Source organism: Typopeltis vanoorti, chromosome 12 (genome assembly GCF_054136105.1).
Source record: "Typopeltis vanoorti isolate ZY-2024b chromosome 12, IOZ_Tvanoo_1.0, whole genome shotgun sequence".
NCBI classification, from domain to species: Eukaryota; Metazoa; Arthropoda; class Arachnida; order Uropygi; family Thelyphonidae; genus Typopeltis; species Typopeltis vanoorti.
This window is the reverse complement of record NC_143560.1, coordinates 75967208-75994517: the sequence shown is the minus strand read 5'-3', so window position 1 is coordinate 75994517 and position 27310 is coordinate 75967208. Positions and strand designations below refer to the sequence as shown.

Genomic DNA, 27310 nt, shown 5'->3' with positions numbered 1-27310 from the left:
TCCTCTTCTGAAATAATAAAATTGGTGTAGTACGAATTGTAGCAGAGTTATCAAGATAAAATTTTCTTCTACCCCCTAATTAATAGACACACCATCCTTAGAACTTACTAATATGCACCAAAAACGCAAGTAGCGATTGTTCCAAGTAACACTGTCTTATGATAGTTGCTATTTCATAAACTGAATACAGTAATGAGCTGTTTGTTGGATAATCGCATACCTTTGATTAAATTTCTAGAACAAATAGTTGGATTATATCACTTATTAAAGATAATAATGCACTGAACAACGGCTAACAGATAAATAATAAAATGATTCCAGTTGTTATATCAGAGCGAGTTTCAAACAATAGAAATATTGAATGAGTTCTCTCGCATTCACAATGGCAAAATCACGATCCGCTGTTGAATAGATTTATTTGCTTCAAAAAACACGATAAAAAGAAGATAAAGGAAGGAAGGAGAAAGAGATTTGTTGATAGCGTATTATGTGAGATTATCCCATAATATCGTATTTCTTCCAACCTTTTTACAGATATTTTCTCTTCCTCTCGCAAACCGCTAAATTATGGCTGGGATTTTTGAAAGGATCGGCTGCTCATGTTTTATTTTTACACATACTTTAGTGTGCAGAAATTCCATTAATATTAAAAAAATTAAAAAAAAAAGCGTCTGATATATTCAAGGGATTTAGGAGAGAAAGGATGCATGGGTGTGTGTAATAGATAAGAAAACTTCGATAATTTTGGGAATGCATTTTGTTTTTTCTTAAAGGATTTATGCCTGATTGCATTTTAAATTGAAGCGTGCGATTAACTAGGGGGGGGGGGGAGAGAAAATGGAGGGAGTGAACGATGCTCGCAAATTCTTTTAAAAAATAAATTCTACTGGAAGTTTCTCTGAAAAACGGATTAGCGATTATTGCTTCGGATTCACACGCACTATTTTGGACTTCCAACATAGAAACAAAGCCGTAAATCAACTCTGCAGCAGTGGTTCCTTCTACCGAACAAACAGTCCAGACTTTTTTTTTGTGAACGGCACCATTAGCTGAGGCAGCAAATCATGTCACTGCCAACAATGGTCCTTAACTTCAAGAACGTGCTCTGAAGAGGAGGAACTTATCTGCTGACGTTTTCTCGCCTTATTGGGTCAAATTTTTGATGGATTAGTATTTATTTCTTTGCTCCAGAGAATATGGGATGGTGATGTTTAAGAGCACGCTTTATTAGAATGGATGAGGAAGAGGTGATGGAGATGTTTATTATCCGATCTGCTTAAATTTGTCGTCATGTTTAATTTAGAATGATGTGCATAAGTAGCCATTAAACTAATAAATTGGACTATTTTCTCGAGTAACAAATATATTGTCGTAGAAATATATTCCTTTGTTTCTTGTTTGTTTAGATTTCACGCAATTCGAACTGCGCATGTCGGATTGCGTTTGGGTGCATTAGTCTTTCCTAACCTATATTTTCAAGGGTTTCCTCTCTTGATGGATAGATTTCTGGCTGATCCTTCATCCATCATATTCCTAAAATGTTGACTTTTAAGATATAAAATCATTGGATTCTTTATTTTTTTTCTTTGAAGTTTCTGGAGGAAAGAATAAATATAGAATTTAGAATTCCGTCATTATTGTCCAAAATAGTTTGTTCAGGTAATAGCTTGTTATTTCGCGATTCTGTTCTTTTCGTCGGTGTTAGTAAAAGATACAGCTGGCGTGATGTTTTTTCAACATGTTCGAAGAGCTCCGAGCCCAACTATTGCCTAATCCATCATGCGAACCTGTCTTCCTGTCTCGCACTCACTGCTATTTCTAGATCGTTTCATCCGTTGTTGATGGTTGTGCCGATCAAATGCTATAGCTAAGGGCGACCTCTTGTCTATGGTTTCTGGTTAAAGCACTTCGACTTTTCTCTAGAAATATTGACATCACCAGAGCCCAAGCATTTTTTGAAAGAGATCAGAATACCGGTTTTGTATAGTATTCCTTGAAAGTGATGCAGCGATATACCTTATCATGCGTATTTTTTTAAGTAACAGAAACTTAGATATCACATTGCAGTTTCCCAGCGGTAACCTGTCTGATACAGGAGGGTCTTCTGGCGTCACAGCAACTTGAAGGGCCTCCTCAACTGGATTTTCAACAATATCTTCCCCAAACAGATGAACTGACAACTGCGATAGTTAATCATTTCTCATTGTATTGCCAACGGTAGGTCACTAGCTCGACGGCCGCTTTACCCTTGTGCTCTTACAGAGGGGGGGGGGGGGGGAGAAAGGGGTCAGATATCTGGCGTCAGTGATAGACCTCTGGCTATAGTATACTTCGAAGAAAGAGTAAAGTCGAATTAATAGCTGTCTCCCTCCTGGCGATAAAGTTTAAGGTCGCAGTAGGACATTTAATAGTATAATGAAAAAAAAAAAAAAAAACAGGACTAAGGGAGTGAGCAGTTATGTTTTGATTGGGGAATACGTTGAATTGTCACTTGCCACTTCCACACACACACACATATATATATATATATATATATATATATATATATATATATATATATTGGTACAGCGAAAAGTTTACCTACATTTCTTATCTACAAAAAGTATGTTTGTGTGTGCGTGTGTTTCAGAGAGAGAGAGAGATTGCCTTTTTCTTTGATCAGTGGTCTCATGATATAAAGAACTTCAATAGCGGCAGAGATTTCGTTGTATTTTACAATTATCTGGAATCAAAAAATCAAACGAATCCCTTCCTAAAAAAAAAAAATCGCTGTGAATGATTTTTAGGAAGACTCTCCTTTCTGTGATGGCGACAAGCAAGAAGACTGCCTTTGAAGTAATGCGGAAGCAAACTGGACTGAACCCAACCTATGAGACGCGTGTGCAGCTGGTTTTCATGGGCACTTCTCTCTGATACACACACAAAAGCACAGAGGGAGTTAAGGATATGATGAAAGTACTGTATGTTCAAATCTGTGATCGTCAAGTTCAGAATGCTATGAACATATCCTCCACTTATTTCGCAGTGGACTGGATCAGGTGGTAAATAAACATTTTTGGATCTGTCGATAATGAGGCATAGGGCTAACCACCTTATCCTCGAGTTACGACTGCGAAGTCCAAGTATTCCTATTAGGACTACTGATAGGAATAGGATCTGTCGCTAATAAAGCCAGTGGTTTATTTATCTACCTATCTGATGTCAATGTCCAGTCTTTAGCGATTTATGGACACGCATATATATTATAATTAAGATTAAAAAAAAATCTTGGAAAGAGTATGTTCAAGTTGTTTTAGATGTTAAACTCATGAAAATTGCTGTTGTATTTCTAAAATATTCCGAATTTATTCATAACGTATAAATGACATTTATACAGTGGCTGATCCGGACCTCAATTGTAGGTCGCTTAAAAAGCGTATTAGGTATTTTAACATTCCTTATTTCATTAAAATAATTTACTTTATCTCCCCCCCCCCTAATAACATTGTTGTCATGATAGTTTATTTAACGGCCACGCCCTTTGGCCAAAGCATTAGTCGAGATTTTCCTCTTTAGATTTAGAGAGAGAAATGTACAGGTGGACTTCTTTTATTATTATTTTACGAACAACTTACATTTTTACGCGATTTGTCATGAGACCAATGAAACTAATAGGTGTCACATTGGTTTCATGTGTTGACGGTTTGAATCACTACTTAGCTAGTGCTATTTTAAGGAATTCCCAGATATTAGAAATCAAAGCTGCAAGCAGACAAATTTTAATAAAGCAACAGACAAAAATTAAAAAAAAAAAAAAAAACTGTTTAACAACTGCAGAGACTCCAGACTCTTCTTGAGATCTCTAAAAATCCCGAACTCTTTGGTACTGTCATCTTGGGCGTATACAAACGCAAGTTCTTTCGTGAAGCTGCCTGCAAATTTAGAAGCTCTTGTCTTTATTTTCTGAGTATAGAAGCCGTGTCTTCCATACCTCAGAATACTGCGGTATACTATTTTATTATTATAGATTTAAATTAATGGAAACATCTGTATTCATAACGGCCTTGTAACGAAACTCGGTTAATTGTATGTAGATAGTTGATTTTTTGGCTCACTTCTTACAGGCGACAAACAAGGAAATATCGTAGCCATACAAGGATAACTCTGAACCTAAAAGTTAACGAAATGCCTTCTTACTTATCTGCAAGTAGTTTTTCCCCCTTTTGATTCGCGTTGCAGTGAACATTCAGAAGTGATCATCAAGCTGGAGTGATATTCAAGTGTACAGAACTAACGCATAACACAGATGTAAACTGCACCTCATTAGAAATTTTATATCTTTCGACTGCGTGGATTTCGTGAACGCATTTAAAAGGAAAAAAAAATCCACCAAGGTTTTTCACAGAGGCAGAGATTATAATTATCATGATTATCCTAAAGCTATTGCCGTCTTTATTTATTTGAGTTATAGCTAGCATAGAGAGAGACAATTCTCTCTTATTTTATAATTGACTTCAATTTCTTGCGTATACCATTTATTTCAAAGTCCTTGATTTTTATTAATTTACAACACAACATTCATAAGTTTTATTTTTATCTGGATGTTAACTCGAATATCTTTTGCTCCAATTCTTGAAGGGGGGGGGAAGGGCCATCCCTTCATTTTTTACATATGATTCTGCCTTATGCCAACATTGTGGTTATTGTTCAGCCAAAATACTCACCTTATTTATCATCGCAAAGCACTAAAAATTCCTCAGTTGTTGTTATTGGTCAGTGCTTCTCACTCCATTCCAACCGGAAGAAATTTTTTTTTATAGCAATTAATTTTGAGTTTGTTATATTTTGACTTCTAAATTTAATTCTAACCTACTCGTTCATAAATCAGCTTTGTAATCTCATTGAAAATTGACGCTCCTTTTGTGTTCCTTCCTTCATGCAGTTACAAAAGGATCAAAGCCTTAATATTGCGGGGATATGTATTGTATAAGCCAACAGGACAAGTCATTTACTATAGATCCAATATAATCAGCTCTGACTTACTAGTATAAGCCTCAATTAAAAAATGTAGTTCCTGTATGGGGGAGGGAAAGTAGGGTTAATCAACTCCCGCTGATTCATTAGTTTACAAAGTCGAACGCGTGTTCATTTCTGTGTGCGCTTATCACCCAGCAGTGCCATAAACACCAATGAAAAATACCACGGCCCTCGTTTTATCACAGCTATTGATCAACATTCACGATCGCTCTCCAGTTTATATAAACGACATTTTTAATCGCTGCAACATGCTTTCATCGTAATGGACTAGGCTATTACAAGCTCTAACAAGAAATGATCGCTGTAAAAGTCCCGGAGATCTTTCATAGAGATGGCGCTGCTGTGCTTCTTCCTTTTTAGTCCTTCGCTTAGTGATAAACTTATGAAAAATGTTCTGATTTTTTTTTTTTTCCTGATAAAGTGACTTCTCGATTTTTATTTAGGAAATGAATTTAAGTAGAAAATGAAGTGTTTATATGAATAAAACAATACATTTTTTGAGTAAACAGTGCAAAGGTACAGATTTCTTTTTCGTTTCCACCCAACTGAATACAGAAAAAATACGTTTAAAACTTTTAATATGGGAAGAGTAGAAAAAAATGAATTTTTTCCTTTTAATTTTTAAATTACTTTCTATTTGAAATCAGCCTTTTTTTACATGCGCAAGGCAAAATCTCACTTGGCCATCTGTAGGAAGCCCAGGAACTGTCCAAAAGCGGATCGCGTGCCAAAGCATGGTTTCACTGTTAAAATAACTGAAAATTAAAGCCTAATTTAAAATGTTATATTTTAAAGTCACTTCAATATGTCGGGATGTAAAAATTTAACTCCTTAAAATCTATTGTTAAGAGTTGCTGTTTACCATCAAGAACAGTAAAATGTTCTTAAACCACGTTTAATCATCCACTGGCTAGCATAAATCCAAAATCATGAAATATGTTTGAAATATTTGAACTAAAATATTAGTTGAGGCTCGGTCGGTTTCGATGACGCCGTTTAGTTAGAAAGACCTGGGTTCGAATCTATGTAGGTTGCGATGAACTTTATCAGGTATTTTCAGTGGAAGAATTAATCGGTTTCATACGGAGACTTTTCCTCCTGGAAACTCGGATTTTTCATCCGGCAAGGAGAACATACAGTTGATACACAACATTGTGTATTGAAACATAAGATATTATACAATTATAAATGTTTGCATTAACAGTTCAAACTTCTTTTTTGCAAGCTGTTTAACGAGAGGATTCCCTTCTCTGATCTTGGAGAATGAGTCGTCTACTCACTTTTCGTTCACGGTGTTGTTTTTACACACACACACACACACACACACACCAATGGGAATATTAGCCTAAACGCAATCATGGCAGTGGCTACTCCTCCATAAGGACTGCAGAACTCCAGCCCCCTCCAGTATAAAATGAAAGTTCCTGTTTTGTTATCGCCATTCTTAAATTTTTATATATATTTATCTAAAAATGCGTTAAAAGAACGTTATTTTTTTGTTTGTAATACAGTACCGCTCGATAGTATTTTATATAATTAATTTTGTAGCAGTAGTTGTATTTTGCGATAGTCAATGTGCTGTGCGGGCTTGTATCGGTACTGGCTAGCATACTCGACGCTGGAGCTGCATTCAGTGCAGATCGCACCAAACCGCTACCTAGTGGGGTAACTCGTGATTTACGTGCAGTTTGGCTGGTAGCATTGCAGCCCAAGATACGTTTCTACTACACGCACACAAACAACACAAATTAAGGTCGTTATCGTAGGTAGATGTTGTGCATTTACTAGCATTTAATTTATATCTTTGTAGAAATGAACGGAAAGAAGAATTCTGTTAAATATTTGCAAAATATAAAATTTTCACGCCTGGAACTGCAGGAAAAACTTGAAATTAAAGCTTTGGGGCATGACGACATTTCGAAACCGAAGTAGTAGGGTTGTACAGTACCGTCGACACGGTGTAGTATAGAGGCAGCTTGCCTCATGGTGCGGCTTAATAAGGGCGCTCGTTCAGCCATATTGCGGTAGGCGCCGTCGCTACGCTAACAATTCCTGTTGCAAGTGCGGAAAGAATTTTTTTCAAGCTTAAACCGATTAAAAATAATTTGCGAACAGCAATGACTCAGACTTAGCTAGACTAACCAATCAAGAAAGATTGGTTAGTCTAGCAACTATATCGATAGAGGCGGACATAGATTATAATTTAAATCTAGAAGAGCTTATAAACAGTTTTATTGTGCAATATCCCCGTAGAGCAAACATTTAATTAATATTATCATGTAATCGTTTTGCATTAATGTTTCTCTTGTAATAAAGACAAAATAGCAGTTGGAGATTTTCTTATACTGTATTTTTGTCTTATAATCCATCAGGGCGATATTTAGTTGTTTGCCCCAGGGTGCGATCTAATCTGGCGACTGCCCTGGGGCTCTAGCAATACAGCCCCACCACTACAAATTCTTACGAGCCGCCACTGAATCATGGTCTTTTTAGTGCCACTTCAGTCCTCTGATAAACATGGTAATGTCTTCGTACCTGACGATCATAATCATCTTAAAGCATCTCCATGAAATATTAGGAACTAAGCCAAGTCATTTTGCTGTACACAGCTACAGAGAAATACTGTCGGGCGCTGTAATTTTTTGCTGTAGGTTGGAAACTTTAAATTGATAAATATTATTATTATTAAGAGAGACCGCCAGGGAGTCAGAGACTCGTCGAGGGAGGCCACATACTACACACACACACACACCAGCTATCATACTTGTTCTTGAATTCATTCACACTGCTTGCACTCACAACATCCAATGGCAATCCATTCCAATCACGCACCACCCTCTGAGAGAAAAATCTGGCCCTTACACATTTCTTGGCAGCCTTCATTCTCAGCTTACTGTTTGAAAGTGTCTGCAGTCTACAAATTCTCAATCTGTCTTCATAATCAGTATTCCACAATCTTGATATCATTTTTAACACTCTCCTTTGCACTCCTCTCTCTCTCTCCACTGTATCAGAATCGCAACGGAGACCAGACCTGCGCACAATAGTCCAAGTGAGGTCTGCATTGAGACATTTAAGTTTTTAAAGTTTTGCTTTGCTACGTTACCTTCTTAGCAAAATAAAGCCTTAAATTCAAGCAAAATCTTTCAATATACTCTTCTTCTTTTCCCGACTATCTTTCTTGCTGTACTATCGATTATGACTTACAGTATTTGTTGTCTGAGGAATAAGTGAACAGGAGCAGGAAGGCATTCGCGCTTTTGGCCTATATCCCCTCCCCCCCACCACCACGAGCTACACAATGCTTCATTTTTTTCATTTTCTTTTTTTTATTTCCGAGGATTTTATATAAACGTATTTCACAACGACCTTTTTTTGAATTTTTTTTGCGTATTATTTCAGTTTAAATGAATAACAGATCTTATAAGATGAAGTGCAGATATTTATATTTATTTTTTAATTATAAATAGCATTGATGGATAGTATTGCTCCGTTTCACTAGTTCAATGATTTGTGATGGAATATAGTGAATATCACGTCTTACGTAGTGGCGTTATATTGTGGACGAATTGTAATGAACAGGAATCGTGCGCTGATTTCATTCGGCCAAATTTTACCATCATGACGATGTTATACAATTCATGTTGATCGGAAAACATTGGGGAGCGAGAACTCCATTCTCCTGCGAACAATTTATGCCGAATATGCTTTTAGCATTATCAGATCTTCGTATATGCCGAACTTCGCTGTTAATTTGGGATGCGAACTCACACCCCAAATTAGCAGCAAAGTACTCTTACGCGCTACGGCTTTCGCATTACAGAACTACTTCGTAAAGTAATGCGCATTAAACCCTTTATTTTGAAATGCGGGAATTTTGCTTCTAATTCAAAGCGTGAATAATTTCAAATAGTGAATTAACCACTCTCATGCATTAATCATTCCCTCATTCTCGCTTCTGCAATATAGCAGTTTCCTTCGTGGGCATCTATTTCTTAGAATGTATTAGCGCGCTGTTCGCTGATGTGATGAAAATGCCGATTCATCACTAAAAAGAGATGCGTATATATGTTACCGCTAAAGTGCAGAAATCAGTTATTCTGCAGATTATCTAGGTATTGTGCAGATTAACTACGGTGATCCGTTAATGTGCGGAAAATTGTTTCATTTCTCAAATTACCTAGGTAATCTGCAAATTACCTACTAGGCACTCGTTAAAGTGAAAATAAGATCTTTGCTGGAACAACAGCAACGTTTCTGTACGCTTAAATTAACATGTTATTTATTTATTTTTCGATATCTACAGAATCAAGTTAATACAATCAACAAATTAGTTCATAGAATCAATCAATTAATATAATACAAGGAATCAAACGGTTTAAAATATTATTACAATTAAGAAAAAAAACATGATAAAATTATGTTTACTTATTAAAAAACTAAACTAAAAGTGGAGGGAGAGGGGGGAAGGAGTAGGGAAAGGAAATGAGAGAAACAAACTTTTGAACTTTAACGATACGGAAGCCGTTAATGTGCACATTACCTAGGTAAAATGCGGAAAACTCTTGATTCCGCACGTTAACGGAGCAAATCAGTATCAGTTAATCTGCAGATTAGCTAGGTAATATGCACATTAACGGTTTTCGCACTTTAGCGGTAACATATACATTATAAAATTTTGTTTGGCCATGAATTGTCTGTAAATGATTTTCATTATGAAAGTTTCTGTATAATAAGTTTGTTTTCTTCATATAAGGAGATAATATTTTATCTATAATGCACTGCGAGATTTTTAAAAAAATATTTTTGTAGAGTTCTATCTATGGATACATTCATGGATACGGCTTTCCGGAGAGGGATTAATATTTAAGACAACAAATCTGGAGTGGACTGTATTATATACAATCTTATAACTTGACAAAAATGAACAGGTAGATTTATGTTTAAAAACATAAATAAAAACAAAGTTTTTTTTTTTATATATATATAACGTGGCCTTGTTTCCTTTTTTTTAAAAAAAAAATTTGGATCTTACCTGTAAAATACTAAATTGGTTTTATATAGTTGTGCATTTCTCATCATAGGAACATAAACTAATACTGAAGCGAACTGATTCTCTTCTGAAAAATAAAATCAAGTCAAGGTTAATTGAGTATAAAGTCTGTTTTATATCAAGTTGCACTCATGCTTATTTCCTCTAAAAATATTACTTTTTTTTTTTCATTGTGAAGCAAATATCAGGTCGGAGAATATTTCATTACTTGACATTTATTAAATTCTAATTATTTCATATTTTTAAAGCGTTTAGCGAACAACTTTAGTCACAAACAAAAGCGCTCTAGTACAGAAATCGTTTGGTTATCAGGAAACAATGAAAGCGCCCTCTCACACAACTGTGAAAAATGAGAGAGATTTATTAAAATCAGTGACTGGCTGGCTCACTTTATCTTATAACAAATAGGTTTAGGATAAATCTGCGCGGAACTTTAAAAATCTGAAAACCTGTGTTAAGTAATTTATGGACAAACTCCGGCCTTTTTTTTTCCCCTTTTTAAATATTGATAGCATACTCGCCGCAAAGTATATGTTAATCACATTACTGCTTGTGACTCAACTAATGTTAAATTCTGTTTTTTGCTTATTATAATTGCTTGCTTATGTAAAGTAATATTCGTTATAATTATTAAATAAACGCAATCATTTTAGTGAGTATACAGCTTAATTTAAATCTATCATTAAAAGTTTCAAATCTTATTAGCCCAGTTAACGTAATTAAATTTAAAACGTGACGAATAAACAGTTTTAAGCTAATCGGTTTTTGGATAATGAGTTTTCCTTCAATATTTTGTTCTTCAGTCTCCTCCTGACTGACTCCATAAATTTAATGCATGGAAAACATTACACTACTGAGCTATATTTTGTTCGCTTTACCGGTGCAACAACCAGATAGCTTGGAAGCGATTGGGAATTTTATTGGGTTTTTAACACTTGAGGGACACTTCTTTCTCGGGAATTTTTTTTTTTTTACACATGGCGTTGTTTTAAAAAATTAAATAATAAATGATGAATTAGTAAAATTCATCGAGAACCGAAGTTAGGTTGTCTCTGAGCCTTAATAATGCTACTAATAATAGGGTCAGCTATTTTACAGCTTGGTTCAGTTATTGCCCTAATTTATGATATATATATAGAGAGATAATTTCATTTTTTTTTTTTTTTAATTAAGGCGTTGGTGCCCAAATTACACTAAAAGGGAACGCATGATTTAGCGATGAAAAGCAATATTTTTTTCAAATGCTATACGTGACGCCGCCTTCCTCAACTGAACGGACATTGTGTAGCGCAAGATTTTTCAAATGAAAAAGAGAATTGTTCATCGTGTACCTCATGAACAACAATTGTGTATCGGATTCTTCCTTCTATGACAATCAGCCCTTGTATATACTAGCTGAACTCGCTTGTCCATCTCAAGTCCGTCTTTCCAGTTTGTCTCGCAAGTGTTCGACGGGTTAAGATCAGAATGCTTTGCAGGCTAGTCAAGTTTTCCCACATCACTTTCCCCGAACCATGTCGCAATATGGCATAAGGCATTGTAGGATTGAAAGAATATATTGTTGGAGACATGGATCTGTTCTTCAAAATTACCACAATCTAGATCGATAGATAGCGTTGCATTAATCATAAGGATGTCATATTTTACAGAACATTTACACTGGTCTTTACGCTGCTATTGTCTTCTGTGTGTTTGATTGCCATGGCAGATGTTTGTCATATGCTCACCTACCTTTTCACAAACACCGAAGCTTGTGCAACTTTTACCTAGTGCACTTCTAACCTCAGCTTGTGTTAGATATCTTGCATCGAGCGCGTATTTTTCCAGTCTCTACAACCAAAAGTCAGTCGTACCAAGAGAAACAGACCCAGACATGTGACCTCGAACTTCACAGTTGGGGTGAGGTGCTCAGGCTTAGGTATTCCTTGGCGTCTACCAAAGTCACTTGCTAGTTCAGTCAGAAAAGGATGTAATGTGAGTTGTCGTTTCATAGCAAGCATTTCTAATGTCTACAACTTAGTCACTATGTTCTTAACACTGGCATAATTTTCTTTATTGATTACCATAGTGATACTTGACATATATAACTGCTTCCACAGAAATCGAGACTGCGCATCTCTTCATGCAGTCCTACTACTAACAGGAATCTATGTACAGCTTAATTCCTGGTCGATCGTTACCTTTAGCACCTTTCTGGACGCCTTTGATTCCTTGGATGTTTTTTCAGTCGAAGTTGAGTTAGCCAGTCTCATACGATGGTGGTAGGATTTTTTTCCTTTGAAACTTGAGTTTTTCATCCCGCAAAACAGGCAAACTGGCAGAACAACACACGCAATTTACTGATATAATAACTAGCCTTAGCTGCTTAAGCCATCAAACAACAACATTGATTCTGTTGCATTTCTTGACTGAAGTGGCGCCATGATATTTCCATGGACCTATGATGTTGCGTATAGTCGAGGGGGGGGGAAGAGACAGAATTACCAATGTTATAAACGAAGGGTAACGAAGTCCGTAAATTTTCCACCTTCCTCTGATAGCATAAAAATGTAGATTTGATTCCAGGGATATACTGTTCCTCTTTGTGTTACAGGTAAGCCATGCGTGACTAGGTGCATATATTTCATGAATATGTATATTCGAATTACTACAGGATGTCCGAATTACTTCTTTCAAAAATGTGTATTCCTGATATTACCTCTGTTTCAGGATCACTGCGTAAGCTGCTGAAGATCTCGGATGCCATAAGAGTTGTACAAGAATTGTCATGGTTTGTTAACCATGGTCACTATAAGAGTTATGACATTCTCACTTGCAGAACGATTGCCATCTTCATTAAGTGTTTAAATTGTTTGAATCCTGGAACAAACATCCTCGTATTACTGTGTATGTGTTTGTCAAGAAGAGGAATGAAATTTTTTGGCATTTGATATATGAATAGCTGGAGCTGTGTAATTCTCGAGGGAATACTGGAGAGAAGACTGTTCCAAAGAAGAATGATGAAGTAGATATGCAGGTTCGATAAGATTGAAGTTGGACTATATGGATGCCTTCCAGATGATGACGAAATTGGGATTTTAGTTTTAACCAGTTGTGAGGTGTTGCATCTGTGACCTTAAATATTCAGCATTTTCCAACCTTGGAAATCCAAGGTTGGAAAACGAGTGGGAGTTATGATTAGAGTTACTAAGTATTTTTTTGGAATAAGCAGGAATGATGGAACGATCCCCCACCATTTAAAGTTTAGTCTTCGAGAGGAAAATGACAACGGATTTTTTTTTTCTCCCATAGAAAAAGACTAGTGAACAAACTGCTGACGTCATTGTCATTTCCTTGGTGATTAAGGATATCATAGCGACTACTTAAGTGCAATATAAAACGAGTCAACGAAAGTCTCCAGATGGAGGTCTAATCGGGCAAAAATGTCTTTAGAAAACAAACCGAAATAGGAACTCCTCATTTGATTATCGAAGGATAATCACACCCAAATACGGAAAATACGATCTTTAAAACTGATACCAGCGATAGTAAATTTTAGCGTATTCGAGGAAAGGATATATTCAGGTTACACATTCTTTCCTCTGTAAGTGAAATATTGCCTTGGAGTTAATTGTCCTCGAAAGCGTCTCCGTAGTACATTTTGGAAGAACAAGGTGTCCTTTAGTTGGAAAAGACTCACGTTCAGCTCTTGCTGCTGGCATGTGGGACTCCCCCCCCCCTTGGATAAAAAGCTTTTCAATTGAACGTGACTTATTGCTCTCCTCCGCAAAGCTTTTATTCTGATAATATACGAAAAGGACATATGGGAATGCAATGGGGATTTCTATTAAGTGACCTTATTTGCCTTTACTCCCCTATAATTCAGCTGGGATTTAAATGTAGGGAGGTGCTGGAAGTTAGAACCTGGATTTAAGAGATGCCTGAGAAAATGAATGAAAAACTGCTGGAAAGCCCCTTTAAAGCGAAGCTCGAAACCTGGATATCATGTCATAAGATTAACACCGACCAATCCACGTGCCATAGAGAAATGCAGTTATTAGTATACAGCTGGATAATTTCTCGGTCTTCTTCGTTGCCGGAAAGTGAAATGTAGAATGTGAAGGAACTTTTAAAAGTGCATGGAAATATTAGAAGTAAATAGCAAATAATAAAAGAAAAATGGCTCCTGTCAAGGAATCCCATGTAGAGAAGGGGGGGGGGGAGGAAAAGAGACGGGCTACTTTCGTATTTTTCACTATCCCAAATGGCACGTGCTTGCATCGAAGTGTTGCCCTTTCTGTTACTTTGTGGACGTCGTTATGCGTTGATGACTACTTTACAAGTATCCTGATGCGTGTAATTAACAAACGGGGCCTCGTGCATGGAAGCTGCTCGTCTGACTGCACCACTTTCTATGAATTACATTTCTCTTTTTTTTTCATCTACGCTCGTTTTTCATTCCGTGATAGCTTTGTACGAGGTGTAACAACCCTTGCGTTCACGTGGCTTCCTTTTTCGTGATTGCAAAGTGCAGATGGAATTGTTTCGCCAAGTATCCCCCCCCCTCTCTCATCCCCGCTTGTTATGTTCGCTGTAATGTTGTCGTGGGAACTCGCATTTCTCTAGAATCCCCATTCCTTTTATCCAAGGAATGGGATTCTAAAGTGTGGGCCATTCTAAACGGTATTTCGTTTTCTTAATGGTTTTCGATTGTACCAAGACAGGATTTTTATGTTTTCTTGCTTAGTAAATGTAGAGAAGATTCGTCCTATTTCTAATTTTATTTATTTTTATACAGGGCAAAGACGACCATTGGCTAATTCGGAATTCGAGGTAAGTTGCTTAATATCACTTCCTGGTATTTAAATGAAACGTTTATGCATTGTAGATTTGTTGGAAAAAACCTATCCTAGTCTTTAAAATCTCTGTATTTCAATGTTCATCGATTCGTTGCTATAAAGGAAGAATGAAGTCTGACATTCGTTGACTTCATTTACGAAATGTTATCAGTTATTTGAAACGTTCCTTTAATGGAAGGCAATTACTTTACCATCGTGTACTTTGGAATTCCTACAGGAATTCTTTTCTTTAAAAGTGCTACGTCTTGAGAAAGCCAAGTACCAAAGAGCACCTCCCATTAATCATTCTTTGTGATGACCTTTAAGAATTCATTGTGTGTGTTTGATAATGCATTCCTTTAACATGTTGAGGTGCTGAATAACAACCACGTTCTATTGTTGATGCCGTGTCTAGCTCGCAATATCACCATGTAGCAAGACGCAATTCCCAGCATAATAGAGTTCATTGTTGCAAAGCCTCACGTGTTCTTGCCATTGGTTTCCTGCACAGTTAACGCTCGATTGAAAACGACACACACAGCACTTATATCTAATATCGTCGTTGTTGGTAGAGCCATGAAATCACCTCCATAAAGGCCACAAAATCTATTAAATATACAACACTACAAATTTATATTTCCTAGAGCAGAAGCGGACAGGAATAAGATTCAGAGGAGTTTTCTTTTGTAAATTGTATATTAAAAATGACGCGAACAACAACAAAAAAAAAACATCTATATCTCTAGCGATCTCTCAGATGCGGGTCATTAAGATGGCAGGCACGTGTTTCTGACCCTAGTAATAATTGAAGTGCCCTCATTAACACTAATAATAGGTCTTGTCACTCTCCGGATTTATGGCGTACTTGGAACTACCATGGAATGAACGAAAAGGATCGTAGAATCCTTCTCTTCAATAATGTTGAAGGAATCAAGCAATAGTCGTATTTGCGCTCCTAAATTACAACAGCACCACACACGAAACATGACTGTGCGTGCTATATTATACAGTGAACCGGATTTCATTCTTACTAGCAGTTTTTTAATTGCTCCAAATGAAAATACATGAGTTTTGCACCGCTTGGACCCTAAACGCCAAGTTTCATTCAATAGCTAATTACTCGATTTTGTTAGTGTGTGTGTGTGTGCACGTACACTCATTTCAAATGCCCGAAGAAATTCCCTGTGGCCTGGAAAGACATCAGACTTGAAATATCCTCTCCACACCAAAAACTTAACATAAAATAGAATGCCAAGGTAAAAACAGCTAAACGTATAATCATGGATTGAAGCAATACGTGTTGTGTAAGGATTGTGATAAAATTGCTGCCAAGTCGTATTAACTCGCAAATCTAAACTCCGCTGAAAATTTTCGAAGTGTCTTACTTCCGATTTCTAATTTATTGCTGCTAAGTTCATTTCTAGCTTTTCTAAACGGTAGAAAGAATTAGAAAAATTTCAGCTGCTTGCTATTTAAATATTGGAAGCCTTTCAAGGCGCTTGATGTTAAATTCATGTTAATAATTTTTAATCTTCAACTTACCAAGTTGTGTCTTTTATGCAGGTAAAAAATACCTCTAATGGATTCCAACGTTATAATACAAACTAAATAGAAACTTGGACTAAGGTATTGTTATTAAATATTATTAAAGGTTGTCCCTTCCACCGGAAACTCGGGTTTTCCATCCCGCGAAGCAGACAAACCAGCTCTTGAACACACAAACATATCTACAGTCATATTAGGGGATGAAATAGAGAAATGGCAAGCCAGGTGCATTAAAAATGCCTATAAACTCCTCAACGTCTCTCCCCCCCCTCTCTCTCTCTCTCCCCCCCTCCCCAGTTCAAGATGTAGAGAGACAACAGTGTACAAAAGAAACATCTGAAATATGGAAGCAAACGAAAAGATTACTTAAATTTTGTAGCCTACTTCTTTCTAAATATCACTACACATGATTGTATTTCGCTTTCTCTAATAAAAAAAAAATCATTACCAATATTTGAACTAGTGAACTGAGAAACGAGTTTTATTCTAGAACCTACTTTCTCGCTTCTACTATAAAGTAGGCTTTTTAGAGAACATCTGTTACAGATGAGGCATAAATGAAAAGTATAGCACTGCAGTGACAGGATCTGAAACGAGATGTATGTGGGGGAATGTACTTCACATATGATATATGGGAACTGCCTTAAATTTTATGATTTTATTGATCGTTTTTCAATAGGAGAAAACATTCCCCTGTTACTACTGCTCTTCAGCAAAATAATCAGAGAAAATGACCATACAGTTTCGCATTACTTTTACCGGAATTGTTGATTTCACTAACAATCACCAAAGAAATGGTTTTGTTCCCTTTACAGACTTATACCAGTGGGTGTAGCGTGCGGTAACCTGTAATTTCTTTCCCAGTTATCATAGTTGACCATCAAGTGTGGCACAACACAGAATTCGTGTTCGCGCCACTAGGAATGTAAGACAAATTACTATCTCTACAAGTGCACTGGAGACATTAGGGATTGTTATCAGGGTGAAACCACTATCTGATACAGGGCAAATGTTTGAAGAACGCAGCGCTATTGTTGCAGCACAAGTTGTCGTTTGTTGGCCTTGGACATAGTCGCCAACACGTGACATAGCTACCGAAACAATAGGGAGACCGGAAGTGTCTAATTGTGCAAATGTCACGGCCCCCATTCAACCTCACTTCTTTGCTTTAAAGGGAAAGTTAGATTACAAATCCTTTACTAATTCATATACACAGAGCAACAACAAAAAATGCTATTGGAAACCAGGTTAAGGAGAACGCAACTCGCATGTAAATGATACTGATTTGTCAACTGCTATCTCTTAATAGCGTGCGAAGCGACATCTGTATTCAAGTCTAGCAGATGAGATTAAGTGGACAATTCAATGTGTATATCGATCCCCTCTTCTATCCAATACATAATAAAGATTCATTGGTGAGAAGAAAAGAATTTGGGGTGGGGAGTTAAAATTCGCTATGTGAAAAACTTAGAACCCTGTATGAAAACGCATGTTTACATTAGTTACCATGGAAACGCTGAATAGTTAGGTTCAATAACAAGAAAAATACTTCTGAATATTTGCTCAAACAATTAAGGCTTCTCATACTATGTTCCATTCTTGTTGATGAAACAGGACATTAGGATAACCAAGTAATTTTATAAACTTGATTATTTTAACTCCTAATCCCAAGTATGCAAACAATTAAGTTTGCGCCTGAAACAAAATTCAAGTCTAAAGATGGTACAACACCAGGGCAACTCATTGTAAAGGTGGGTAAAGCTCTGATAACTATTCTTAGTATTTTCCCATAATGTAAAGCACATCTCACTAGAAGATGTATACTGTACTGCAATGCATTATGGGTGGGGTCACTACCAAGACCGGTTTCAACCTTTTTTGAGGTCTCCTCAGTGAGTAGCTAGACCCTAAATACCAAGGTTATAGTAATACGGAGCCTTATCAACTTCACCTATAAAAGTTGCAACAAGGTGTTTTTATTTTTAATAAAAATCTCTGGAGGAGATATAGATGTAATAAATTTTTTAACTTGGGGATATTGTATATTAGGACAACCAAGTTATTTTATAAACTTGGTTATTTTAACTCCTAATCCCAAGTATACAAACAATTAAGTTTGCGCTTGAAACAAATTTCAAGTCTAAAGATGGTACATTGTTTCAGGCGCAAACTTAATTGTTTGCATACTTGGGATTAGGAGTTAAAATAACCAAGTTTATAAAATAACTTGGTTATCCTAATATACAATATCCCCAAGGTAAAAAATTTATTATATATATATATATATATATATATATATATATATATATAAACAGTAAATTATTTCTATGTATACCTTCTCCCGCTGATTATGAAACAAAAGGAAGACGAATACTTTATATATCGACAGACATTGTCTGTTGACCTGAAGGAGCAAATATAAAACTCTCTACGAAATTGCAATAATGCTACCCCACCCCCTCCTCTCCAAGTTTGGTTTGTAATAAACAAGGTAGTATTCTATTCCGGTTCTGTTTATTCTACCAAATGAAACTTTGAGAGAGCGAAGAAAGAAATTTTGCTCCTCTCTTTAGTCTATTTTGTTTGCCTGATATATTAAATGCTCGATAGCTGCACTTAGACTCGATTGGAACTGGACTATAATTTTATTAAATCATAACTTACTTTCCCTGCGGCGGTTACGAAAAACAAGCCTTTTCAGTTCTATTTTTGGATTGAAAAAGAAATACTCGCATCCCCTAATGCTGGTAAACAGGAGTGTTTTAGGCAACTGCGAAAACATGACTATTCGGTGAAGTTGCTACCATCTATAATGCCAACAGGTTTGTTGGAACCAGAAGTAGCTTACACAATTTCGTGCTTAAAATTTTTAGTTTTAAAATGAAAACTAATCAAAATATGCAGAAAGTGGAGTAAAATATCGGAAAACGGCGTTGAGCGATATTTTCCTGGTTATAAAAAACCTGGTTTGAATCCTATCAAGGAGGTACATATCATTTTCTATGCCTTGACAACATGAAACCAACTTAGCCAGTCCCAGACTTAGGGATTGAAGGATATCCTGAAGTCTAAATAATCCATCAGCATATTCATGCATTTGTGTCCATAGGAATTTCCTGAAATGTCCGTTTTAAACGCAGTGATGTTAATTTTTTTGAAAAAAAAAAAAAACTGCTCATGGAGATTCGTGAATATTGAACTTTTTTAAAGGATAATTTTCTGAAGACGGTAAAGACAGGAATTAAATTTTTAGAGAATTTATTATGGACAAAGTAGCATTTTTTTACTAAGTGAATATTTTATGAAGTATCATAAATATTTTTTATTTGGATTTTTTATTTTGTATTTGGATTTATTTATTTACACTGATTATTCACCCATCAAAGAGGTCGAATACGAAGATTTGAATATCAAAAATTGAAATATATTTCTACATTAACAACACATTTATTTTGCGTAGTTATTCGTAAAAGTCAGTCTAATTGAAATGACAAAATTGTCACTTCAGTCATAAATAAAGAAAAACTTCATTCTTCTTTCTTTCTTGTTGTGCGGATATCTCGCTCATATATGCAATACAAGACCCTTTCAGGTTATAGTGACTAATTGGCTTTCTGATATTTGTCACTTTGTTCTCATCTTGAGTTAAGAATATTGATGCGTGGGGGGTAACACTATCACCACTTAACTTTAAGCAGAAATGATGTGATAACACAAAGAAAGCCAGCAAAGAATTTCAGCACTTAACACGTTCATTGCCTATCGCGCGATGCGAGTTCTCACCAATCGGCCGATCACGCGTTATCGCGTGGACGTCGCTAACTAAATAAAAAAAATAAAAAAAAAAATTGGCCACCACACGAAATTCCAATTTGCAGCTTGGCAATGAAAGTGTTAATAAACACTCCAACACTTTACCGTAATTTTATTGTTAAAATAAAAAGGCACGCGAATGCATGTCGATTCACAAGGTCTGTGTGTGTGCGCGTATATATATGTGTGTGTGTGTGTGTTACCAAGTAATTTTATAACCTTGGTTTTAATCCTTTTCAGGTTATAAAATTACTTGGTATCTTTAACATATATTATACCCAAGATAAAAAAACTTTTCTCACACACACACGCACACTCTGTAGTTCTATTGTTACTTTTTTCTCCTTTTTTTTTAACAGCTAGTGGAATCGCTTGGGTTGGCTATCTTCCGTGCTCTGGACTATGGCCTGTGCGAGAACGAAGAAAGGACACTCTCGTCCCCACTTGAACTCCTTATTGATCAGATGACCTCCGAAGAGACTGACGATGAAGACAAAGACACAGGCTCGGGAGATGAGGCAGGTTCTCAGACTGCGGACGACGAAGGGATTGTCAGAGACTCGGGCGAGGATGAGATAATAGACACAGTAGAGAAGATCAGGAAAGGGATGACGTTGCAGATGGTGATGGAGGTAAGCAAGCGAGTTCACGCATTCATTTCTAATAAATCTTATCGAAGTGTGTCGGCAACGTTCTTTTTTTTGTTACAAATTTTTTATGCTTTGTGTATAATAATTTTATTATTTTCTATAGCCAATTAAATATGTAAATTTCAAGTTTTCTTGTATTGCAGCGCGTGTACTGAAATGCAAATTATGTGACTAATTTGTTTATTGTAAATAAATTAAAAGAAGGCCAAGTGCTAGCTATATAATGGACTTCTGCATACTCTACGAAGCCAATAATACTATCATGCAATATCTATATAGTGATATTAAATGAGGTTAGCAGTTTAATTTTGATCTCTTTTCAGAAGATTGCTTTCATTTTTCTGTATATTTTTCAACTGTAGATAAAGACCCTTCCCCCTCGTCTTTAACTCTTATTAATGTAGATGCGTTTATTTCACAACGTCTTGATATATTTACGTAAAGAAAAACATAGGATCTTTGTTAGAAAATATTATTTCAACAATTAGAAGGCGATTTCTCTCTTACTTTGCTTTGCAATAACCTACGAGATGAAAACAAAATTGAATGAGTTACGAATGAACAAACATTAATATCCAGGATGTTTCTATATCCTGCTCCTTTTTTTAACACGTTCTGTGTTATCCAGTTTTTTAATTAACAGTTTTTGCATGATTTTTTTGGTTGAATAACCAAGCTGGATCTGTTTGATTGTAGATAATATAATTTTGCACATTCAAAAACTTCGGTTTGTATTTTTCTTGCAAAATATTATCGATATAACTTAATTCATAATATTGTCAAGGTAAGGAGATTTATGATATTACACTGGATATTACACCAGTTTATAATATGCACATTTGATGTTTCAATCAGTCGATTAGGGCTGCTGTTCTAATATTTGAGTAACAAAAATGAAGCGTGTGAGATGCTAAAGCATTGTCAAGTCGGTTTTGTTCTTCATTATCAATCACATTAATTTTAAGTGCTCAGGGATGGTATAAAAATCAACTTTCTTACATGCCAGTTATTCATTTATGATAAGTAACTGCACTAAAATTCGAAGACAGTGAATGTGTGGCAGAACACGAACAGTATGTGACAGTATTCTTATTATATCATTCTTTCTTTCTTCCTCGTCTCAGCTTCGATAAAGAACTAGACTGTCGTATTCCCTGTAGTTTTGACAGGGGACATTGATGGAAAGGGAAATGTTTCTCCAAGGACAGTCCGTGGTTTGCTATTTGAAGTGTGGCTTACGGGAATGAAAGATAAACTGATGCTCCGCGAGAACGTATAGAAGGTACCCACAGTAGATAAATCATTATTTAGTGATGAAGCACTTTTTTGTACTAGTGGAAGCTGTTGCAGTGTTTTGTTACCAAATCCAACTTAAGCATCCAACAAGTCATGAAGATTCATGAGTACCCTCAAGGAGTACAAGCACATGTGTTTGCTAGCACTTGATGCGTTCGATACCGTTGACATTTTGCACAACAAAATGTTCTATTAGCTGATATTTTCCGAGCCAAGATAAATGCTTTGTCACTGTGAAGAAGTCCAATAATGACTGAACAACATTTATGAAATTTCCTGGTCTCGCACAATCCGGTTTAATCATTTTTAAATTTCATAGGGTATCTGCAGTCCAAATAAATTTCAAAAGACATTAAAAAAAAAAGGAAATCATCTCGTTAGCGTGTGCCGTAATGAACGTGTGCTTACTTAAGACTATTAAAAATTGTGACTGCGAAGCGTGCAATCCGTGACTTGACAGTTTTTAATGAGGTTATTTTGGTTTTTATTTGAGTTTATAATTTTTTCCGTGTTAGTATTACTAATTTCGTAAACTTAATTAAATTTCCGATAGTTATAAAAATGGTGTACTGGTGGTATTTTTGTTACCTTTCGACACGTATCCCTTTTTTTTTTTTTTTTTTGTACTGGTTCTTAGTCTAGACTCTAGAGAAATCTTATTGTTATCGTAGAAACGTGTTAACTCAGACATCACATCGCCTTAGTTAACAAACATGTACATGTCATTACTCTATATGCAGGTTATTACAGAGTTAAATAATGAATATTGGATAACATCGTGCGGAAACTATAGTAGAATAATACGCTCGTCTACCATTACAGACAATTGGAATATTAAACATAAATTTTAATGAGTCATGTTGGCGAAACACGCTAATTATCGTGCTTGCCAACAGCTTTTAGCTGTTTACATTTCTTCCGAAAAATATTATGGAAAAAAAAAAAAACCAGACTGTAATATTATACATCTCTGAGTACTATAGCGAATTGGCCATTAAATTTTGCATTTCTCTCTCTCTCTGTTATATTATTATTATTATTATTATTATTATTGTGTGAAGTGATCGCATTCTCATTGTAGTTTCTCATATTTTTCACGAGAGGGCGTTTTCATTGTTTGTCGAAAACCAAACGATTTGTATTTGATTGGTCAGTTGTTTTGTGAATTAACATACGATTAAATATTTTATTAATTTTGTGAATCAATGAGAATTTCTAGTCCATAAAATTTGTGTCATTAAAAAAAAGCATCCTATAAGAAAAGAATGAAGTTTTGAGGTAAGAAAAAGGTAATATGTGATCTTATTTCATTTTGTAATTTTTTCTTCTAAGAAAAGAATCGATTCAGTCGTTTATCCCATTTATACTGAATTATGTTTTCTTACAGTTTTTGGATAGTCGTAGTAAAATGATTTGGCAACTTTTAATTACTGCAAAAATTAATCACGAACATATTGCGCATGAATTTAGAGGCCAGATGACGTTTTCACCTCGCTTATTTATTGAAAAATACTCTGAATAACAAATAATACTCTTTTTTATACATGCAAGATCAAATTTAATTTGCTGCAATAGGTCTCTTACTTGAACATTGGCTAAGAGAGAAAAGCAAGTTTCGAAATAACTAAAATTTTAATATAATTTTTCATAATTCATAAACGAGTTGATTCATAGTAATTTTCTTCACTCACCTAATATGCCGTCTAATTTAAGGATTTTATTTCTTCCGATTACTAGTTTAGAAGTTATTATTCTCATGTGATCTTCCTTTTGGAATATCTTATATATCATTAACAAGCGCAAGGATAATTGCAATAAAAGTAATCGTCGTAATCTTTCCTGGAAATATACCGGAATTGAGTTACATTCATTTATTTATAATTTTGCATTTAGTTATAACACTTTAAATAGATTTAATTCAAATCTATCGTTTTTTTTTTCACGGTTAACATCGGTATATTTCCTTTCAGATTTACATTTTGTTTATAACTTAACTGACGTTTCATTGCTGTAGTTAGCAAGCATGCTGCAATACACTCCTAAGTACACTATTTAGGAATGGATGCTTTTTTGTCTCCCACTATGATACCTCCAGCCTAATTGGAGAAGTAGTTTGAAAATTCCATATTTGTTCTCAGAAAAAGTTGTTAAATGTTAATTAAGATAAATTTTAAGCTTAATGTTATTTAATGAAGGTTATCTAAAGAGGGTATACACAGAGGGTATAACCTCTATATACTCCATGGCATGTTCTTCTGCTTCATTCTCCATGCGATGAGATTTTTATTATTGTTTTTTTTTTTTTTTTATCACCATCCATGGTAATCGCATCCTTACCTTCAAACATATGCCTAATTTTAGCCGGATAAGGTAGGGTGCGCTGCTACTGTCTAGTCTAGTTAAATAGAAATTTTAGGCTCACGTAGCCTTGACTTCGTTATCGAATTGGTCTTGATTTAAAAATGTTTAAATGAGATATTTAAATATGATAGTTATAAAAATTTGATTGTCAGGAAGTTCAAGGAATTAGTACTCTGTAAAATGTTTAAAAAAAAAAAAAAAATTGGGAAATTTTCTTACCGGGCTATAGTCCAATATCTAATTATAATCTTTTTTTTTTTTTTTTTCCCCAATGAAAATATGGTTCAGCAACGCTTATAATTATCTCTAGCACTCTTTCTGGTTATATCGTGGGCTCTTTTATTTGCATAGTGGATAATTTAGTAGGTAGTGATGGGGTTAACGTTCTCCTGCGTGAATGTTTATCTGAGATAACCACTGACATTGGATTGAGTATCTTTTCGCCCACACTGATGACTAATACTGAACTTAACAGGCGGATGCTAAATGATTCTTACTCCCCACTTCTCCGCCTCCTGCTGATCTCCTCTCTCCCCCATGTTGTTCCTGGGTCGTTAGTTTCCCACTTCTACGGAAACCTTTAACCTGTATCTAGAGTTAGCTGGGAAAAGCCTGAATACTTTTTCCCGTCAAACTTTTCGCTCTTACCGATACAGTGAAAGCTCATTTCTATGACAGATGGTGTAGAACTTTCGTCCTACTTCTCTGGCCTCCCTTTCGCACCAACGTAATCATTGGCTTCACACACGGTGACTCCCGACGCCCATAACGGTGAAAGAACGGTCCACCCTAGAGACTGTCTACATTTGTTTGAAAACTATGAAACACACCCACCTGCCGTTCCAGCTCCTTGCTTTTCACTTTCACTTCACATTTAAGCTAACAGCACCTATTTTATCTTCTTTACGAGTTTGTTTTGTTCTAGTCTTCCTGCCTTCATTTTCACACTTGTTCTACCTTCCATTTCATCTTTACGGCTGCCAGGTTTATCGATCCTCCTATAATATTTTCCCCTCCTTCTTTCATCAGCGACTTGTTAAGCGACATTACATTGCCAGTGTGGTTATGGCTTCTGTTATCTTGTGAAAGATGGGAAACTTGTACGCGGTTGCCTCATAACGCCTGGTTGACCAAGCTCACTATGATTCCTGTTTTCAGATTGTCCCAAAAGGATGATATCGTCTCTCACTTGTCATTAAGGGACTCTTCATCCGAGACAGCAGACTCGAAAGTTCTGTTACCTTCCTTCATAAATTAGTTCTGGCACAAAACCTCGTTGTCATAGGAACAGTTAACAAGACTGAAAATAGATCGCTTTCTGTAGGTGTATTTACGTAATAATCAAGGAAAGGATATAAATCTCAGGGAATTAGTCCCTCGATGGCGCTAGTGTAGTCTTCGTTGGCCCCAAGTGAGTTTATTTGACTACTGATTGTTTTAACGAGTTCTCTGGAGTGAGATTCTTGCTTCGTTTACTGCTGGTTTATCTGCTGTTCATTTCGGAAGGATCTTTTGATGAAGACTTGATGTGGTTTTTGCGGTTATTTGTATTCCTCGTGTCTTTGGAACTTTTGGAACTTCAGAAAAATTGATCGTTTGTCCATTTGTTTTTTTTTTTTCATATTTCTTCAGATTTAGGAAACAAGCAGCAACCTTGTACTAAAAGTAATGCGATATAGTCCTTAACCATTAAAAAAAATCAAAAAATGCAAATTCCGTTGTGGGGAATTTGAGTTTTAATCATGTATTTCCTGAAACATCTCTCTCTCTCTCAACTTCGTAAATTTATAACCAGGTCAAAGCAGAATGTACTAGTGATCCCAGGTTGTTGAATTCTTGCGTGTGCATTGGTGTTCTGTTCCGATTGCTTACAACATTAGTCTAAACAGCAATAGGAAATCCACAGTGATCACTTGTATATCCGTACATGCTAATATCGCGATGCCAGGAAAATGACATCACTACGGTTTGCTAAAATGCATCACGCAATGGAGAGAGAGAGAGATAAAAATTGTAATAAACTTTTTATACCCCGAAATGCATAACTGGTAATGGTTTGTTACAATAAATAAACTAAAATTCCTCCTCAGAGGGAATTTTCTCCACTTTTTCAGAAATGACAATTAGTTTTCTGTCCGTTTAATGGTTTAGAAGGTCGGTCTTCATTCAAGTAAAAAGAAATTAAAATACACGTCATTTAGAATGTTTATATAGAATTAATTGCAGTGTTAGTAGGATGGATAGATTCATCTTTGATGGTTTTTTCCTGTCGAATATTCTTTGTTTCATTGTAAATATGCCTTTCAGCGTAATAAATACAAATCATAATACGAAAAAAAAAATTAAATTCACATTTGAATTGTTGAATGCATGTTGAAAAAGTAAATAAATAAATAATTCTTCCTTTGATGTATAATATTTACCGTAGTTGATGCATTTCAGAAAACCCTTTAATGCCATCGTAAGGATCTTACTATAAGAACCCACAAAAACTAACCCAGCAAATTTAGTTTACGCTAGAATTACTGCAAGTCATCTATAATAGAGAGGATTCCTGCGGATGATTTTGAAAATACGTTTCGGTAAGCATCAGGAATTGTAGGAATTTAGTTCTATCTTTCCTTCACTTCCTTTCGTGGGTTGTTTGCTAACCGAGTGTTTTGTTTACATTCCCGTAATGCCTGCAATTTATAATTTTATGTCATTTTTTTCAAAGCGACAGTATATATATATATTTTTTTTTTCTTCTTATCATTCGG

General features: G+C 35.6%; 1 protein-coding gene across 1 annotated transcript in view; it reads left to right on the top strand.

Annotated features, from left to right (window-relative positions):
• Positions 1 to 27310, top strand: part of LOC150100898 (protein spire homolog 2-like) — a 201317-nt gene that overhangs the window by 67577 nt on the left and 106430 nt on the right. The window contains exons 2-3 of the mRNA XM_090401284.1: positions 14847 to 14881; positions 20604 to 20876. Of these exons, the coding sequence (XP_090257410.1) occupies positions 14847 to 14881; positions 20604 to 20876 (308 nt within the window). The remainder of the gene's footprint in view (positions 1 to 14846; positions 14882 to 20603; positions 20877 to 27310) is intronic.